Source organism: Bufo gargarizans, chromosome 5 (assembly GCF_014858855.1).
Source record: "Bufo gargarizans isolate SCDJY-AF-19 chromosome 5, ASM1485885v1, whole genome shotgun sequence".
In the NCBI taxonomy this organism is placed as follows: Eukaryota; Metazoa; Chordata; class Amphibia; order Anura; family Bufonidae; genus Bufo; species Bufo gargarizans.
The window spans coordinates 169,054,657-169,075,332 of record NC_058084.1 but is presented as its reverse complement, the minus strand read 5'-3'; the positions used below and the strand labels follow the sequence as shown (position 1 = coordinate 169,075,332).

Below are 20,676 nucleotides of genomic sequence, written 5' to 3'. Positions count from 1 at the left end.
CCATTCATTTCTATGGGGCCGACTATTTTTGGCGGCTCCATAGAAATGAATGGAGGGCGGCTGCGCATGTGCGTTGTGCCCTCCACAACTTTCTCTGCTCCATTCTCCTTGTAGGTGTGGGACCCGCACCTATCAGACAATGGGGCATATCCTAGTGATATGCCCCCATTGTCTAAGATGGGATAACCCTTTTTAAAGACCGTTACTAGTGCTTGTCTGTCTCCCAACTTAATGTAAACAGAAGACAGAGGGGTGGTCCTTCACACTGCATACCTGCATTAGGCTTCAGAGTGAGGAGGCGTGTCTCTCAGTAATACAATCTGATTGGCTGGCAGGGAGCTGCTGCCTACAGCAAATGTGTATGGGAAGTGAGGGAGGCAGTTTTGGCCTCAGAGAACTGGCAGAGGAGCCATCTTGAGAAGGTCCTCCTATTGTAAATGTTTAAACAGCCGTAACTAAGGGAAAAACAAGTAAAACAGCGGTATGTGAAGAAACTAAAGACTGCTTTATGCATAATGCTACTGCAGCAGCAACATATGCTAAAATAGATTTTTATTTTTTTAATGAAAACATGACGGTTACACTTTAAATGGCAAGAACACCTTCATAGAATTTTGCATCAAAGGCTATATTCCCGCATCTCAGATTCAATTTGACTTATATTATACAAGAGTATCTGCAATTAGAGGCTGCCCGTGGATTTCAGTTGCAGATTTTCTCGAGGATTAGCCCGGATGTCATTCAGGTAGGCCAGTGGTCAGCAACCTGCGGCTCTAGAGCCACATGCGGCTCTTTAGCCCCCTGATATTGGCTCTTCCAGGTGCCGGCTCACATGTACAGTGCGATAGCATTTTCGTTGCCCGTAGCAAAAATAGGTAGGAGGGTGAAGACCAGGAAGCGGTGAAGGCTCTGTACTCACCGCTTCCTGGTCCTCGGTTGTAGGCTGTGCAGGGCTGCGCACAGTGTGAGGCGCTCTGTGACGTCACTCTGTGCACGCCAGTTCACAGCACAGCCGACAGCAGGAGGAACACAGAGCGCGGGTGGTGAGGAGCAGCGGCATCCAGGAGCCGGAGAGGTAAGTGCTTTTTTATTTTATGAAACTTGGGGCTGATCTGAGGCAATAAGGTGATGAGAATCATAATGGGGGATATGAGAGGCATCATGGATGATTAAAGGCATCATGGATGATAATGGTGATGATGAGAGGCATCATGGTTGATAATGGGGATGATGAGAGGCATGGGGCTCTTATCTGAGGTCTGATTGAGGGGGTCATTTACTTTGGGGTCTGAGCTGACATCTGATCTCAGGGAGGTCTTATTAACATTGAGGTTCTGCTTAAGTGCTTGAGGCATAAGGTCACTGACTTTTTGAATGTTCGTATTGCGCTTCAAACAATACCTTCATGGGAATAGGGGTTCTAAGTTAGTCTCCAACCTTATTAAGAACCAAAGAAATAAATCCTTTATTCAAGCCATCAAATCAGCCTCAGGCCCCCGACTTATTAATACTCCAGCGATAGCTCAGGAGTTTTGCTCCTTTTATTCAAATCTGTATAACCTCCCAATACCCCTCACCAGCCAGCAAATCGAGACACGCACGTCGGAGTTCCTTAGCTCTATTAACATCCCAAGAATTTCTGAGGTCGATATACATCAGCTGCTTCAACCGTTTACAACGGAAGAGGTAGAAAAGGTTCTAATGTCTATCCCTTCAGGCAGGAGTCCCGGACCTGACGGTTTTCCAAGCTCATATTACAAAAAGTATAAAGATATTTTAGTCCCACATTTTGTCACGGCATGCAATCTCCTCCTTACAGGTGGCTCTCTGACCCCACAAGCCTAGGAAGCGCACATAACGATTATCCATAAAGAAGGGAAGGATAAGGAAGCATGTGGAAGTTACAGGCCGATTTCACTGCTGAACACCGATTTGAAGTGGTGGGCTAAACTGCTTAACAGCAGGATGTCAGGGTTGCTCCCTGGGCTTGTGGGTGAAGAACAGGTAGGTTTCGTTGCAGGTAGAGAGGGTAGGCATAATATCAGTAGAGTCATACATGCGATCACCCACGCCATCAAATCTAAGTCCCCTCTTGTACTCCTGGGCACAGATGCGGAGAAGGTGTTCGATAGGGTTAGCTGGGCCTATATGGAGAAAGTACTACAAGCCTTTGGCTTCCCTGAAGGCCTCATCAGAGCTATCTAGAAAGCTATCGAGAAAGGTATGTTCAGATGGTTAGGAATACCCTTATGAAGTAAATAACAATGTACCTTCCTATATGATTGAAGTTTAAAAAATTTGGCTCTTAAAAAAATAAAAATCGCAGTTTTGTCGATATTTGGCTCATTTTACTAATAAGGTTGCCCACCACTGAGGTAGGCTAATCTGTGGCTTTTCTATGTAGAATATAGAGCATGCCACACATTCTGCTCGCTTCATACCCCACTCGCTTGCATTGGGTGCAGAATGTCAGTGGTTTTAATGAGGATATAGTTGTGGAATCCATTCCTAAATTCATGAGATCATGGGAACATAGCTTTATGTTGTGTAAGGGGGGGGGAAGCATGTTTGTGCCTGAATCTCTGACCCAAGCAGATCCGTAAAAGGGTTTTCCAGAGTCCAGAGATATTGATGACCTATTCTCAGGATTGGTCATTGGTACCTGATAGGTGGGAGTCTGACACCCCCACAATCAGCTGTTTTCAGTCTCCATGCCAGTGTACTGCAACGCCATTCCCATTCGAGTGAAGTGCTTTCATTTAGGGCCCATGCACATGGCCATAGTCTCTGTCTTATTCTGATCCGCACATTTTGCGAATCGAATGCGGACCCGTTCATTTCGTAAGATAGAACATGTCCATTCTGCAGACAAGGATAGGATATTTCTAGAGTGGGGGAATGGCAGCATGCCCTCGGCCGGGATCTGTGTTTTGCGGATCCCCGATTTGCAATCTGCAAGACACTTAGGGCTCTTTCACACAAGTGGATCCCGTGCATGAAATCTGCTGCGTGAAAGACAGCCAAGCCCCATCCCGGAGAGAAGAGACACAGAGCATTACCATGATTGATAATGCTCTCTGCCTCTCTGTGATCTTTTTACAAAATCACAGTGACAACTTTATCTCACTGTGATTTTGTAGTAAAAGGGTCACTGAGAGGCACGGAGCATTATCAGTCATGGAGCGGGGCTTGGCTCTTTCACGCGGCAGATTCCACGCACTGGATCCACTTGTGTGAACGAGCCCTTAAGTGAATGGGAGTTGAGCTGACGTCAAACTGGACAGAGCCCTGCTTTTTCTAATTACACTCTTTCTAAACGTTTCTAAATTCCTATTTTAATACGTAATTATTTAATAACTAATAATTTTTTATTTATTTTTTAAGCCACAGGTGGAGTTGGTAAATTTTGTACCAGCTTTGACTCCATAACCCAGCATACATGGCATTTAATCCGATATCTAAATGCTCATATCTAGAGAAAAATCAGCAAAAATGAAAAGATCAAAAATATTGTCTTTTTATATTGTCTTTCCAATTTGTGGCAGGGGAGGTTTTATAGCAGAAGTTGAAGTATCTCCCCCTGGGGTTAATGAAAGGCTGTACCAGGATGAGATCTTTGTTCTGGCTGTCGCTTCCATCTTCTCCCTCCCACCATTACTTTAACAGATCCCTGGCTTCACTAGAGTGCACCTACAGCTCTGGTATAGTTTAGGAGGCGGTGGAGTTCACAGGAGCTTTTCTTCATGCTATATCCCCCTGCATAAATGACAGCACATTTCGAACGTATTACTTCTAGGTGTTGTGTGTCTCAGGCTCTACTTATGTCAGTCTTTTATCCACAAGCAGGAATGCATTTCACAAAACTATTTCACCAAAGTTTAAGCTTTGATGCAAAATTGCACGAAGGTGCCATGATTGTAAAGTTCTGTGTGGCATTTTTACAATGTGAAATGCTTCTGCTTTCTACAGGGAGGCCCGCGAGAAAGTAGCCCGCCTCCAGTGACAGTATGACAAGATGAACGTTGTTGTTGTTTTTTTTTTTATTACCAACAAGTCACAAAAGATGCTGTAAGTGGTCCTCGTTCACGTCTATACATCTTTGGGCGCATCATGTTGGCTGATCCGGCTTGTGATGCTTTGTGATGTTTTCCTTGAGTTCATCCAGGGGTTGTGGATTGTTAGTAGACACTTTCTTTTAAATTTACCTACAGATGCAAATCACACGTGGACAAGTCTGGGGACCGTGGTCACATAACCCCTTGCTCACAGTTCACAGCCATAAACAGTTCATGAACCTGTGTCGGTGAGTTCTGTGAGGTTCGGCATGTTGCCCCGTTTTGTTGGAAAAAGCAGGACATTGTTTCTTCTGCAGCATCACTGGTAAAGAGCTGCAAACTGTATCGGCCAACGTAATCCGACCTACCCAAAGATGCAGAAATGTGAGCAGAGACCGCTTTCAGCATCTTTTGTCACTTGTGGGTAATTGAAAAAAAATTTAAATCCACTTGCTCGTTCATCTTGTCATACTATCGCTGGAGGGGTATAAGTATGGGGTGTAACCTGATTTGTCTTTACACTTTTATATATTTTATTGTTTAGATTTAAAGGTAAGCTGTAGCACACATGCACCTGGTAGTTAAAGGGTTAAAGTAGTTTCACTGTTATGTAAAAAGCTATTAAAACGTGCCCAATACCCTACTTGGACTGCTGAAATAGTTATCTTAACAGAAAGTCGAACACTTGGGTAATAAATAGGTGTATGATATTTTTCTGAATAATGCTGAAGAAAGGGGAGTTCGTCTTCACTGGTGAAGGCTTTAAGGCAGAAGGGTCAGGATTCCAGGGTAAAAGTAATCTAGCTCATCTTACCAATGTTAAAGTGTTCCAGATGTTCTCTATATGAACGTAAATGTTATTCCTGCAGAAACGAGATCTTTTCAGCTTGAAAGCAGACACAGCTGGCCGGCTCTATTCTCTACGGCTTCAGCCTTGATGTGATGGGGTATAGACGAGTGCAATGTCAATCTGTAAAAGGGGTATTCCACTTCCAGGCTGTACTCGCTGTCTGATTTCTTCTTGTGTCTCCCGATACCTGTTATCCCTCTGTCCAGTGTGATGACCAGCCCACTGCGGAATTGCCTCTCTGTAGTGACCGCCATGGATGCTTCCAATAACTTCTATTGACCGGGTTGTTCTAGGCCTTGCTGCCCAATTTCATCTTTCAGAATATTGCATTCTTAGGCTGAAATTGCACATGTAGGGGGACATTTAGATGCCAGTCTTAGTTCATATCCGCTGCCGCTTGATGCGCCCAAGTTATGTAGAGGTGCCAGCCTCTACATAACTTGGGAGCTTTACCAGCAGCTGTGCGACTTGCTTAGGGAGCTGGCGTAGATTTGTCATTTTTCTACGGCAAAAACGGACCTAGAAAATTATGAATCGGACAGGTCTGCCATAACAGCATTTAGAAAGCATTAAAAACTGCTTTAAGAACAGCTCAGGCAAGATGGTAGCCCCCATAATCATGTTCAGAAAATAGAATTAAAAAAAATCTATAACCAGAAAATAAAAAACTGAAAAAAAATGTGTTGCTATCTGGTTTTAACTGGCAAACATTGTAAGTCACATGGCTTTCGGCCACTTTGAAGAAGGTTCAGGCTGCGGTGTTAAATTACTGTGGGGGGTCAAGGTATTTGCGAAGATGCACTAAATGTGCTTGAAGTTCCAAATTCTAGACTAAGAAGCAGATAAAGTAGGCTACAATGCAGACTGCAGTGGTGGAGCTGCCCTGGAGCAGCCTACATAATGGGGGAGCGGAGGGGGCTTTATAGAACTTTGTGAAAGAAGAAACATCTGTGTCCAGGACATCTGCCTCTTACCTTGAACTGGCTGTGACCCACACATGAAGCGGCTGCCCGGCACAGTTTCCAGCTCTCCATACATTCAAGAGAACTCTGTGAAAACTTGATTGGTGGGTTCTGTGATCATTTTATTCCCATGGAATCCATTGACTTGTTTGAGAACCTCGGCAGTGAGACAGAAACTCTCCAGAGGTATCCATATACTTGTGTGGACCAGACATATTCCAGGAGTTTCCTTTTGGCTGTTACCCCCTCTTAAGCTGTGTTCTCTGCAAAAGTCTCCACCCTACAGACAGGTAAGTGCTTTCTCATCTGCCGTTTTTAAAGACTACTTAGTAGTGAATCATAACGAGAGGGGAAATATATAGAAAAGATCCCTCCTCTGGTTTCGACTTCAGAAAATTGCATAAAAATCTGCATTGAAACGGCACATGTGAAAGCACATTATGGCTGCCCACTCATACACTTAAAAACTCTAAAGAGGATTTTCCAGTTTGTAGATACTCTCAGCTATCCTGGGTTATCAACATCCGATCGATGGGAGTCCACCTCCTGGCACACCAACCGATCAACAAAACATTGGATGGAGCCAGAAGCAGAAGGCTTCATCCACTGTGTAGTCACTAGAGATGTTACATCCAAAGTTTCTTCGTTCATACCTTCGGAATACTACTGTACAGAGATCCGTATCTTTACACTTTTAGAGTGTATGGGCTCCGATGAGCGAAGTTAGTTATTTGTGAAGTTGTGCGTGACTTAAATTGGTAATTGATTTTTAAAGGGGAAAACCACTTAAAGGGGTTCTGCACCTTCATTTAACTGATGATCTATCCTCTGGATAGATCATCAGCTTCTGATCGGCGGGGGTCCGACACCCAGGACCCCCCCCGATCAGCTGTTTGAGAAGGCAGCGGCGCTCCAGCAGCGCCGCTGCCTTCTCACTGTTTACCGCCGGGCCGCCCGCCCACTGACGTTGTGACTTGTATCAACTAGAGTGGGCGCGGCTAAGCTCCATTCAAGTGAACAGAGCTTAGCCACGCCCACTCTAGTTGATACAAGTCGTTACGTCAGTGGGCGGGCGGCCCGGCGGTAAATAGTGAGAAGGCAGCGGCGCTGCTGGAGCGCCGCTGCCTTCTCAAACAGCTGATCGGCGGGGGTCCCGGGTGTCGGACCCCCGCCGATCAGAAGCTGATTATCTATCCAGAGGATAGATCATCAGTTAAATGAAGGTGCAGAACCCCTTTAAGCACTTGAAACTGAACTGTTTCGGTTCTGACTAGTACCTCGGCAATCGGAGCCCATAATACTCTACGGAGCCTGGCATTTATTTCTATTATGGGCAGCCAATTCTGTTGCAGAAGGCACACGGGCGTCAGTCGTGTTTTGTGTGCCGCAAAATACGGCTTGGTCGAGTGCATAAGGCCTCAAGTTTACGTCATCTATAGGATTAGTAAATCTGGGCACTGTGTAAAGCCAGCTGTGACCGTTTTTGGTCTCATTGATCTTATTTAACACTTTCCTTTCTGGAGCACACAACGTGAAATGTACACTTTATTTGGGGTCTGTAAATCAGAATACTTATTTATTTTTTACAATTCAAGGCCACCCTCCTGGTGAGGTCACACAAAACACGGAGGGGGCGAACAGAGCCTGAGGCGGGGTTCACATCACGTTTTTGCCATCCATTTAACGTATACAAAAGATGTGTATGTAAAACACATAAGAGAAAAAAGTGTAAAAAGAGGTTAAAGCATCCGATAGATATTAGGGGTGGTAGCCCGTAATCTGTGGAATATCACAATGACTAGCGCCAAGAGGGTGGCAGATCAAAGTCAATATTGCATGAGTAGGAATTGGGAAGCCAGTTAAGTGGTTACGTGGAGCCTAGCTCACACGTTGTGATAGGAAAGGTCAGATCTGCCACCTTTGCCGCCTGAGGGCTCAGAGGGCACAACAGGACCCCTGTGGAAAAAAAATTATTATTATATAACTCGCGTCATAGCGCCACTCCTAGGAAACTGAAGTTATACAGTAAATCAGACAACTTGTGTCACTGATGGGAGGGATAACATAAAAACTATATATACGTAATGCAATGTAGTGGGTGAATACGGGCTACATCTAAAAACATTTAAGGATGAAGCTTATTAAACATTAAAAAGTTTGTTAAAAGAAAGGTTCACTAGGGAGGATCTCTGTCGGATAAAACTCAAGATGCCTTCAGACAGCCCCCACGGCTGGGTCTGCTTTAAGATGTTGAAAATGATGGCAGCTAGATGTCCAGCGTCTGATCAATATTATTTTTATTCGGTAGATAACACGGCACTCAATGTGTGTTGCGGGTCTCAGACACCCCCTTCTTCAGGAGAAATACTATGTAAAAAATAATACAATAAACACAAATAGCTATATGTTGGTACCTTTATATATTCCAGGTTTGGGGTGGCATGTAGGATTGTTGCAGGTATCGAAATTTCGATACCCAATTGATACTTTTGTCCCGGTATTGATACGATACCGGGATTTCTATTATTTTTTTCAATACTAGACTGCGCTGCAGCGCAGTCTAGTATCTCTGAACATGGGTTCGCTGCTGTCAGCGCGCTCATGTTCCCTCAGCAGCACAGGGGAGAAGGAAGCAGTCTCTCCCTCCCCCTGAGCTGCTGCCACCAATGAGGAGGGAGGGGCGGGCGCATTGCATCACCAATGATCGGAGGATTTTAAATGGGTCCGGACTTTAAGTTATCAGGCTACATAGAGCGGCGCCCAGGGATGTCCCTGCACTTACTATTATTCCTGGGCGCTGCCCGTTTCGCCCGCTGTGCCCCCCATTACTGTCTCCTGCTCCATATGCTAATTACTACTATCGGAGACATCAGCTTCTCTCCTGGGCGTTCCTTCTCCCTGCTGTAGTGCTGTCCAATCGCAGCGCAGGACGTCACAGCAAGGGAGAAGGAACGCCCAGAAGAGAAGCTGATGTCTCTTGCCCATCGCTCCGATAGTAATAATTAGAATACGGAGCTGAATACCGTAATTCGGGCCACAGCATGCGAACTGAGCGGCTCGCAGGAATAATAGTAAATGCAGGGACATCCCTGGGCGCCGCTCTATGTAGCCTGCTCATGAAAGGTCGTCTTTAACTTTTAATACAGGAGGCAGGTGCCGGCAGCAGAATCGCATAGCCTGCACCCTGCCTCTGACAGGGAACTGCGATCAGCGGCAGTTAACCCCTCAAGTGCCGCACCTGAGGGGTTAACGGCAGCTGACCTGCTGCCGGCACCCGCCTCCTGTATTAAAGGTTAATTATCATTGGTGGTGCAGTGCGCCCCCATCAACCCCCCCCCCCAGTATTAGTCATTGGTTGCAGAGACCTCTTCTCTCCCCCTCATTGGTGGCAGTGGCAGCTTCTGATCGGAGCTCCATCAGTGTAATCCTGGGTCTCCGATCGGCTACCATGGCAGCCAGGACGCTACTGAAGCCTGGGCAGCAGGGAGTGTGTGAAGTCCTATTCACCCTGATAGAGCTCTATTAGGGTGAATAGGACAAGGGATTAAAATATCCCAGGTTCTAGCCCCTAAGAGGGTAAATAGTTAATAAATAAACTGTAAAAAATAAATAAAAATAAAACACACCAAGTACTGTATAAATCACCCCCTTTCTTAATTTTACATATAAAATATATAAACAAATCGCATATCGCCACATCCGAAAAGTCCCAAAAATTTATAAAAACTCATCGATTTTCCCATTTTTAAAAATGCAGAATGCACATGGCTTTTTTGGTGTTTTATTTTTTTTCCGCATTGTATCGAGTATCGCAATACTTTTTTATGGTATCAAAACTGAATCAAAATTTTTGTATCACAGCAACTCTAGTGGCATGTATGTATTGTTGTGCCCTCAGAATCCAAAAGTGGCAGATCTGTCCTTCCTATGTTAACACATGCCATACAGTGGAGTTACATTGTAAAAAATAAATCTTTTTTTTTTTTTTTTTTTTTTTTTTTTTTTTTACCGGACTCTGCAGGATAAGAGTGGTGTGCTACGCTTTTGTATCTCTCCCCATCCCCAACATATACATCAAACATGGCAATAACCTGATGTGAACCCCTAAGGCCCCTTTCACATGAGCGAGTTTTCTGTACGGGTGCGTGAGTTGAGCACATTGCACCCGCACTGAATCCTGACCCATTCATTTATGAGTCTGTGTACATGAGCGTTGTTTTTCATGCATTATCTCTGCGATACGTGAAAATCTCAGCATGTTCTATTTTTTTTTTTTTTTTTTTTTTTTTTTTTTTTTCCACACAGCCCGGTCCCATAGAAGTGAATGGGCCTTCTGTGAAAAACTCATTGCATCCAGATGCAAAGCTTTTCCCTCTGATGTTAGGAGATTGTCATTCAGGTTTTTTTTCACACGTGTGAAAAACTCATTAAAACTGATATCATCCGTATGAAAAAATGGAACCACTGTACGCAATTGCACACAAAGCTGACTGCATTTCTGTGCAAAACCATCAGTTTTTTCCTTGAAAAGATCAGAACACAATCCATATTGTTCGTGTGAAAGAGGCCTTAGAGATTTTTGGGAGAGGTCATTGCAGTGATTTGTGAGCAGCCCACTCTTGCTAGTGATTTCCCGACATGAGCGCGGGGGGGTGTTTTCTGCTGACAGCAGCGGGACTGCCAGGACGGCACCGGTCACTCCCTGGATGGAAGGCTGTCCTTCTTGGGTTTCAATATAACAATAACATTTACGATGTTAAAATTGAGAGATTAGGGTACTTTCACAGTAGCGGCAGGGACGGTTCTGCCGCTATTTCGCCGTGCTGCTGGACTGCCGCTCCTTCCCCATTTACTAAAATGGAGGCGGAGCTCCGAGGCAGCACGGCGAAAAGCCGCCGGACTAAAAGTACTGAATGTCCGACTTTTTAGTCCGACGGCCTCTCGCCATGCTGAGCCGGAGCTCCGCCCCCATTATAGTCAATGGGGACGGAGCAGCAGCCGCTAGTGTGAAAGTAGCCTTAGCCAACATATCCTACTGTGGAGGACATGTCTGAGCCCGAGCACCTCGCCAAGGTTTCTCAAGTAGCTCGGGACCTAATGCTAAACCTACCTGTGCCGTATGGGCAATACCAGGAGCCAGTGGGCAAATTACAGAAGTGCACTGACTCACAGCAAACTCCCAGTTACCTCCAGTATGCAGCTCCTGTAATTTGCCCACTGGCTCCTGGTATTGCCCATACGGCTCAGGTAGGGGAGTGTTAGGACCCGAGCTAGTTGAGAAACCTTGGCGCGGTGCTCGGGCTCAGACATGTCCTCCACAGTAGGATATATTATCTAAACTCTAAATTTTACATCCGTATGAGGGTCTAGTCAGACCGCAGAGTGCACCTGTCTTTGTAAATGTTATTGTTTATATTGTTTATCACATCCACACATTTGCTATTTGGTGTAGGATGTCTATTGTGGTCCGCTGCTGGCATCCTCCATTGTATGCATTTTTTCTGGGGATCGCTATTAGTAGCGAATCACAAGTGCAGGATCAAACCCCCCCCCCCCCCCCCCCGGTAAAGATGAGCCACTGCATATGGGGTTGAGCACTTCCTGCTTTTTAATACCATGCCAATTTATAGTTTTGTACCTTCTTGGTTTTCCCATTCGGTTCTTTATACAAATGCACTGCATTTCCTATAAACAGGTTAGTGATTGGCCTGTTTTTAGTACTGTAAATACTTCCGTGAGTTTCTGTGGGGAGGAGGGCGTTTAATTGTTGGCGTCACATATCTCCTCATTGTAATTTAAATAGGTTATGGCTTGAGGGAGAATCACATGTCTGAGAAGGTAAACGGTTGGCTTTATTGCAGCCCCATGTAAATTGGCTACATGACATGTCGACAATTGCCATCTTAATAAGATACGTTTCCTTCAGCTATTTGTGACTTTGTTTTGCACGTCTACTTTTCAGTGCTTCAGTATTTGTCCTGGTGTTTTAAGGCTGGACCACACACAAAGCTCAAACCCTCTTCATAGAATGTGAGCAGGCGCCATCTAGTGGTCTAGTTGAGGGCATACATAATCGGGAGAATGCTTTTCCTGTCTTAATGCAATTTAGTTTTAAACCTAACATGTCTAAAGCCATTTCCATTGATTCTTGAAGCTGGTGATTCGTCATGATTTTTATTTTGCTCTGGCACGTTGCACGAGTAAGACATTGTTTTCTGAATGTTACAGCACAAACATGAAAGGAAAGGGTGCGGCAGGCACAGCTCGCTCTCCTAATCTGCAAGGAAGGACAGGTTCTTTTACTTTCATCACCAACCTGTGTAGCTTTGGCAGGAAATGAGGGAAATTACCAATTTCTTAGCATTTTACCTCCACCCGCAATGTTCATTTCTTTTGATTTAATTAACCCTGATTCACCCCAGTAAGGTATTTGTAATGTGATCTGCTAGTTATGTTGTATTATTCTTAGCTATTGCTATATTGGTTTTTTAAAGCAGTGCTCCAGGAGTGGCTGGGAACGTCATGCACACTGTCCGTGCTCCTTGTACATTGCATCATGCGCTGCAGAAGCCGTTCCTGCTGTCGGCCTTCTCATATTGTGCTTTTTATTTATTTTCCTTTTTTTTTTTTTTTTTTTTTTTTTTTTTTTTTGGGTAGGCTCACATCAGTTTAGTTTTTTAGAAAGGAGACTTCCTGCTGTCAAAAATAATGGATCTCAGATGGAAAAGTCTACAACACATGCAAAATGAGCACAATCAAATAATAGATGTTTTTCTGTTCTCATCCTCTAGGAAAAAAAAAAAAATGAAACCTTTTTTTTCCCCTAAATAACTGTGCATTTATGTATAGCTATCTTCACTTTTGTGAAGTGGGTGTTATTAGCTATAGGGTTTGTTTCGATATCAAAATTTAGATTCGTTTTCGATACCATTAAAAAAGTATTGCAATACTCGATACCATGCGAAAAAAAAAGCCGCGAGCATTCTGCATTTTATGGAACGTCCTGCCGATAATCGAACAGTCCTCCTATTTTTTGGGGGGACAAGGTGACCTAAAAAATGGCAAATTTCCCGGTTTTTATTTTTTATTTTACGGCATTCACATCATAAAAGATTTTTTCAATATTTTAATAGTTTGGACTTTTCGGATGTGGCGATATGTAATATGTTTATTTTTTGTTTATATTTCTATGTAAAATCAGGAATTTATACTTAATAATTTGATAATAACTATTTTCCCCCTTAGGGGGCTAGAACCTGGGATCTTTTAATCCCTTGTCCTATTCACCCTAATGGAGCTCTGTCCCTGCTGCCTTGTGCTTTGTGCACACAGCATCAGGGATGTTACCATGGCAGCCAGGGTAGTGTCCTGGCTGCCATGGTAACCAATCGGAGACCCAAGATTACACTGCTGGGGCTCTGATCAGAAGCTGCCACTGCACCACCAATGAGGAGGTGAGGGGACTCTGTGGCCACTGCCTCCAATGATTTTAATACTGGGGAGGGGGAAGGGCACCTGAGGGGTTAAGTGCCACGGATGCAGCGCTCTGTCAGATGTCGGGTGCTGGCAATGTGTTTCTGCCGCCTGTATTTGTAAAGTATTAATCGTTAGTTATCATTGGTGGCGCAGTGCGCCTCCCCCTTCCCCCTCTCCATTATTGAAATCATTGGTGGCGCAGTGCCCCCTCTCCCTCTCTTCATCCCCATTGGTGGCAGCGGCAGCACAGGGGGAGGGAGAGACTGCTTCCATGTTCCTGTGTTGCTGAGAGCAGCGCGCTCATGTTCTCTGATAGTAGGCTATGCAGTAGCGCAGCCTAATATCGATAAAAGGCAAATCCGATACCGGGACAAAAGTATCGATTGGGTATCGAAAGTTCGATACCCGAAACAACCCTAATTAGCTATATTAATCAGTTTTATACACTAGATTTATCAACTGTGAATTTTTTTAAAAGTCCCAAAAAGGCACAATCTTACATTAGTAGGGAGTGGCATATAGAAACTGGAGTAACATCTCTAGACAGGTGTTAAGTTTATAGCTTATATACAGAAGGGTACTACAACACAGCCATGCTCAACCTGCGGCCCTCCAGCTGTTGTAAAACTAAAACTCGCACAATGCCCTGCTGTAGGCTGTTTTGGCATGCTGAGAGTTTGCTTTTTTTTATTTTTATCTGCACGTACCCAAAAACGCACTGCTACTTCCCAGCATTTCCAACCTGTTGATCCGGGACAGGAGCAGCATCAGGATGGCAGAGACGAGGAATCGGTAAGGTTGAGTATCCTTTTTAAGCCCCTTTGAGCCCACTGCTTTCCAATTTTTATTGCACTAGAAAGCTCCTTTTAAGAAAGCAGCTGAGAACGTGTTAAGGGCTCATTCACACGAACGTATTTTCCTTCCGCTTCTGTTCTGTTCAGTGTGGTGTTTTTTTTTTTGTTTTTTTTTGGTGGACCATTTGCGGAACCAGTCACTTCAATCGGGCTGTAGAAAATACAGAAGTTACTCCGTGTGCATTCCGTTTCCGTTTGTCCGCATGGCTGTTCCACAAAAAAGTAGTGCAATGTCCTATTATTGTCCGCAAATCACGGTCCGAGGCCCCATTCAAGTTAGTGGGTCCACAAAAAAATACGAAACGCACACGGAACACATCAGTTTGTCATCCGTATTTTGCGGATCCATACTGTAGAAATTATATGCCCAGCCCATATTGCTCATGTGTTTGGTGATTTAATAAGTTACTGTTTCTGTATATGATCCGCAAAAAAAGGATCAAATACGGAAACCATACGGATATGTTTTGTGCAATAACAGGAACGGAAGAGGGCTTAAATCAGAGGAAAAAAAACCTCAAGTACGGAACAATGGATCAGTGAAAAAACGTACTGCAAAACGACGGTCGTGTGCATGAGCCCTAAGGCTTGGATTACACCGCGACACATCGCACGTCTTTAGATCTAAGGCTAGGTCTACACGACTATATTTGTCGTGCAATAGATAGGGCACAACTACACTGCAACATTTTATAATGGCAGTCTATGGTGTCGCACTGCAACATGCTGCGACGTGACAGTCACAGAAAAATCCATCTCGAATGGATTTTCTGCGACTGTCGCGTTGCAGTCGCGCCATGTCGCATGTTGCAGTGCAACCCCATAGACTTCCATTATAGAAATTGCAGCGCAACATTGGTGCAACAAAATGTTGCGCGACAAATGTCGTCGTGTAGACCTAGCCTAATGATTGTCAGCGGGGTTGATGTGCGACGTGACAATTGCAAAAAATCCAACACTGTCTGTTGGTTGTAAGTTGTGCAAGACTTCGCTATCAGAGCACAATGGCCACTGTGACTTATCTGCAACTTTTCTATCATTTAGTTGTGATTTTACAGCAAAATCGCAGCCCTTGCGCGACAGCGAGTCGCACAAATGTTTTCTGTCATGAAGCTCTTCTGTGTTTCCCCAGCCTAGAAGGTGAGCCGTAGTGGGAACCTGCATGAAAATCTAGCCGGAACTGCGTGCCCCTTTAGGAGACTGGCACCACCCAATCTTAATAAGTAATTAACCTATATATAGTAACATATACAGCATGTATGTGTTTTCAATAGGAAGAGGGGGAGGGAGCCACCCCCAGATTCCTGCTAAGCTTGTGCATGTTGAAATGCGATATGCCTCGCCTTTCTGTGCCCATCTGCCTCTCGGGAGTCAAGACTCCTCTCACAGTCCAGTTGAAATTTAGGCGACACATGAGCCGGCTTTATAGTTAGGTTTCTGTTCTACCTGTGTACTTTTGTTTAATTGAGCGTTACCGTTTTTCTGTTTCCTAATGTGGAGTACCTGAATAGCAGTAATATATCTGTGGGTACTGAGAGGGGTCGTCTAATGAAGACAAGGACCCCACCAGCCGAACCGGGCATGCCAATGCGTTACGTTGTCAGCCGGCCATAAAGGGGTTTTCCAGGACTCCTATACTGATGACCTCATCAGTATCTGATTGGTGGGGGCCTGAGACTCGGCACCCATGCAGATCAGCTGTTCTGAAGTGGCACAACACTCTAGTCTCCTCATAGCTAACCAAAGCACAGATACCAGCCTCAATTTCCCCTTCCGCAAAATCCGCACTACGTAGCAATTGCTTATTCTTGTCTGCAGAATGGAAGAATCGGATATGTTTTTTTTTTTGTTTTTTGTTTTTGGTTTTTTAGCCGGGCTGCGAAATGGACATACGGATGCGGACAGCATCCTGTGTGCTGTCCGCATCTTTTGCAGTTTCATTGAAATTAGTGGGTCTGCATCTGATCTGCAAAAAATGCTGGAAGGATGCGAACCAAAAATACACTTGTGTGAATGGCCCCTTAGGGCTCATGCACAGGACCGAAGCCTGTTTGCGGTCTGCAAATTGCTGATCCGCGGATACCGGCTGTGTATGTTCTGCATTTTGCGGAATGGAATGTCCAGCCCTACCCTTGTCCGTTAAACAGAAAAGAATAGGACATATTCATTTTTTGCGGGGCCATGGAACAAACATATAAATGCGGAGAGCACACAGTGTGCTTTCCTCATCTTTTGCGGCCCCAAAATGAATAGGTCCGCATCCGACCCGTGAAAGATGCGGACCAAAAATACGTTTGTGTGCATGAGCCCTTATAGGAATATCTCCCTTATCTGCAGCTCTCCGGCTTCTTTGTACACCTACAATATGTCAGTGGCCAGCAGACACACACCCTTGTATGCAGGATGACTACACCGCTGGTACATAGCATTCAGGTGGCGCTAAAGGTTATATTACATTTCTATAGAGTAGATTTAGTGATGAGGGTGATGATTCTCTTCTGATTGGTTTCAGAGTTGTTGTTTCCAGTGTCGGCCAGTAAGTGGCAGCAGGTCTCTACAGTTGTTACGTATTACTCATATAGGGTACAGATGGCAGCGTACAGCTTTCTTCAGTAACTAAGGATGAAAGGCAGCAGTTTCATACCTCTAACCCCAATTTACTGTCAAGGAGCACGGCATGACAGAGTCGGGCATTTTACCTAATAAGTTCAAAACATTTTTAACATTTTAATATTTGGTAGAAAAAGCCTGTATTAAAATCCTTGGTTCTGGCCGGTAATGGCTGCGTGTGATGACTTCTTGATCACTACAGAGGCCTCCATCAGCGCTTATTTTCAGAGGAACTGGATCAGTATGTATTCCTATAGCCTGCTAACCGCTTTACAAAGCCCTTCCTTTAATATGGCTGTGGTGCCTCATTTGCACCACACTCATCTGGGGCCTGGTAGTAAGAAATAGAGCTGACGCAGTAAGGGAGAAGTAGGCATAGTGTACGACTTGACCAGCTTCTTTACCTTCAGTATAGTCTGAGGTAGTTGTGTCACTCTGGAGGTGCTTTCCCTGTACAGTAAAGGATCCAGTGTGCCATCAGATAATGACATACCTGATCCTTTAGGGTCCATTCACACGACCGTATGAATGGGTCCGCACCCATTCTGCAATATTGCAGAACGAGTGCGGACCCATTAATTTCAATGGAGCCGCAAAAGATTCGGATAGCGGACTTGGTTCCGTAAAAATATAGAGCATGTCCTATCTAGCGCCAGCCATGCGCGGTCCTCAAAGCACAGAACGCACACGGCTGGTATCCGTGTTTTGCGGATCTGCAATTTGTGCACCGCAAAACGCATACGGTCGTGTGAATGTAGCCTTGCTGTATGGTGACACTGTGTACAAAGTGACCCAGTTTTTCTACAAACTTGATGTGCAGTATCTATACTGCACCTATTTTCTATGCCAGTTCTCAGTTGGTGACTACTGTCTCCAAACTCTACATATCTTTCCGGTATAGCAATTAGTAGGATTGGAATATCAAAGGAAGTCTCCTAGTTATACAGGCTTTTGTCCTATATACCTGCTTGCTGATGGTTGGAGTGCCTCCTAGAAGCCATTTTCGGATGGTCTTCTAAACTGTAAACTTCTGGAAATTGGGTTAATTTATGACCTGCAGTACAAAATGAAAAGTTATTAGAAGGCAGCACTCGAGACCTTCTGTCAGCTTGAATAGGCATTCTGGGAATAAATAATGGCTGAGATAAGTAGGTTAGCTCCATATTCCCTCTTTACATGGCATCTCTGTTGTGGTTGTATTGATGCCGTCTAGCACACTAAGGAAAAGCAGTTTGTTATAATATTTATATAGAGAAGCTTGGCACTACAGGGGGTACAGGTCTTGTGCAGAGTCCTTCTATATAGCTTTTTCCTTTTAAGAGATTTATCGGGGGTCCAGCTCTCTGCACCCTTGACAATCAATCACCTGTTTGAGATGGCCCCTTTGGAGCTCCTGCCTAGACCTTGTGACAGATGAGCATGATGTCACGTGGCCTAACAAGTGCCGAGCCCTCTTTGTACAGCGGACTGGGTGGGTTCCAGTAGTCGGACCCTTGCTGATCTCCTATTGATGACCTATCCGGAGGACCAGAGAACCCTTTTAAAGTTCTTGCCTATTGTTGCTGGGACATGAGAAGTTACATTGACAGCCAGAGACGTAATTTTATGTGTTATCTTTATCACCAAAAAGGCACACTTACACATTTTAGGTTGTATTTTAGAAGACCCATTGCTTTTCTTTGGGCATCTATCTAGTCATTCAGATCCTTGGTCGTAAGAGGCAGTCGAAGTGGTCTATGGAAACTGGCAAGACACATCCAAAAAGGCTGCTCTGGTTTCACATTGGAACTAAGTTTGGGTACTAAATTCGGTTTATGCCTATCAGTTCCTGGTGCATACGAGATGTTCTTGCCACCGGATATAGGCTGACACCAGTGCATAACCAAGGAATAATCTTACAACACATTTTCGCTCTTCTCCGATGCCGCCCCCATTTTTTATGAAGATAAAATGTTTGATAGAAATGTGTTGACTTCTTCTTTATGTAGATTCTTTATAAATTCTCTGTTTTATTTTGCAGGGTTGAAGCCATACCACCATGATTTTTCTGCTATGGATATGGAAATACCCAGTGCAAACCATCAGACCTTCAAATCTGAAGACACCAGCAAATGTGAACACCTGGAGCTGCCAAGTCCTACTTTTGTCTCTGATCAGCATCCAGACCTTTCTTTGGTGAAAAACGAATATCCCTCCGACTTAATAGTACCAGCATTCAAATACAACAAAGACCCTCACAGACCCAGTCAGAATATTAGCTCTTCCCATTCTGTAATACAAAATAGCCTGGAAACGGTTAATACAAAAAAACATTTGTCCTCAGAACTAACGCCTTCAAATGGATCAGCACTTGACCTGCTGAGAGAAAACTCAGCATTACAAAATATTGGTGCAGAGAACCATGAGCTTGTTCCTTTGAATTTAAGTGAAAAATCAAGCAGGAGCGAGGTTTGTAGTAAAAGTGCTACTGATGCATTGCAAGCTACACTGGTTGTCCATCAGTGTCCCTACTGTAGTCATAAGACTTATTACCCTGAAGTTTTGTGGATGCACAAAAGAATTTGGCATAAAGTCAGCTGTAACTCCATGGCTCCTCAGTGGGTTCAACAAAATGGCTTCAAAAATTTGAAAAATAATGTTCTTTTTCTAGTCAGGAACGGGCGCACAGGACCTCCTCCAGCTCTTGGCGGCAAAGAATGTCAACCATTACCTATAGCAAGGTTTACACGTACACAGATGCCAAATCAGCCTTCAGCATCCAAAAGCAACTCGTCAAATTTGGAAAATAATCCTAAGACGTGCGCCACTCAGGTGCGTGTTAACTCCCGTGGCATCAATGGGCCTAAAGCATCAAACTCTGATGCGCAGCGACAGCCTAAGGTAGCACCTGCTCAGGAACAATACAGCACAGCGGTCCAGCCACCAGGATCAAAAGTCAAATATGACTCCAGTCCTAAACTGACCCAAACTGGAAGTTACATGAGAAATCATCCACCTCTCCAGGCATCAGTGGTGCGGCAAGTTCTGCAGCCTTCTAGCAGTAAACAAGCTGAAAAATACATGATGTCCCAGGGAGTCTCCAGTTTTGGATCCCCAAATAAACTGTCCGTGTCTGATGCAATAAAAACGAAATTCACGCTGTCGCAGACGCAGTTTCCATTCCAGAAAGTAGAGCCACATGTTAAACAGGAGAGCCCTGCAGTGCCTCAAAGGGAATCTCAGGCCAAGATTATTAATGAACTTGGAACCATGCCCAACAGTAGTGCTGGGCCCAAGACGAGCCCCGTTTTACAAACTCAGCTGAGTGGAACTCCTTCCCCTTTTCAACCAATAAAGCAGGAGCCTGTGGCTGAGGGCCTGGAAAAGCGAGTAGACATTCTAAATATCTTCAAGACCTACATTCCAAAGGACCTAGCAACACTGTACCAAAGTTGGGGAGCCAATAGCAGCTTGGAAAATGCAGGTAAAAAGCACACATTTTCAACATTATTTTTTTTTTCTATTCTATCTTATTTTATATATGCTAGTTGATATGCAATATAGATACCGTTCCCACTCTCCCAGGATGGATACCCAGTAGGGCTGCAGCTAATGATTATTTTAGCAATTGAGTATTCTACTGATTTATTTTTACTAGGGGTGCACCGAAATGAAAATTCTGGTCCGAAACCGAAAATTCAGGATACCCCTTGACCGAAACCGAAACTGCCTTTTTGCCCAAATACTTTTAAAAGACCCCCCACCTCATAACAGTGCCATCCACAGACCCCCCCACCTCATAACAGTGCCATCCACAGACCCCCACCCACCCCATAACAGTGCCATCCACAGACCCCCACCCACCCCATAACAGTGCCATCCACAGACCC

At 44.5% G+C, this 20,676-nt stretch overlaps 1 protein-coding gene across 5 annotated transcripts in view; it reads left to right on the top strand.

Annotated features, from left to right (window-relative positions):
* ZNF516 (zinc finger protein 516) overlaps nucleotides 1-20,676 on the top strand; it is a 99,202-nt gene that overhangs the window by 60,548 nt on the left and 17,978 nt on the right. For all 5 annotated transcript variants that reach the window (XM_044292737.1, XM_044292738.1, XM_044292735.1 and 2 more), the window contains one exon: nucleotides 18,828-20,270. In XM_044292737.1, coding sequence (XP_044148672.1) covers nucleotides 18,828-20,270 — 1,443 coding nt within the window. The remainder of the gene's footprint in view (nucleotides 1-18,827; nucleotides 20,271-20,676) is intronic.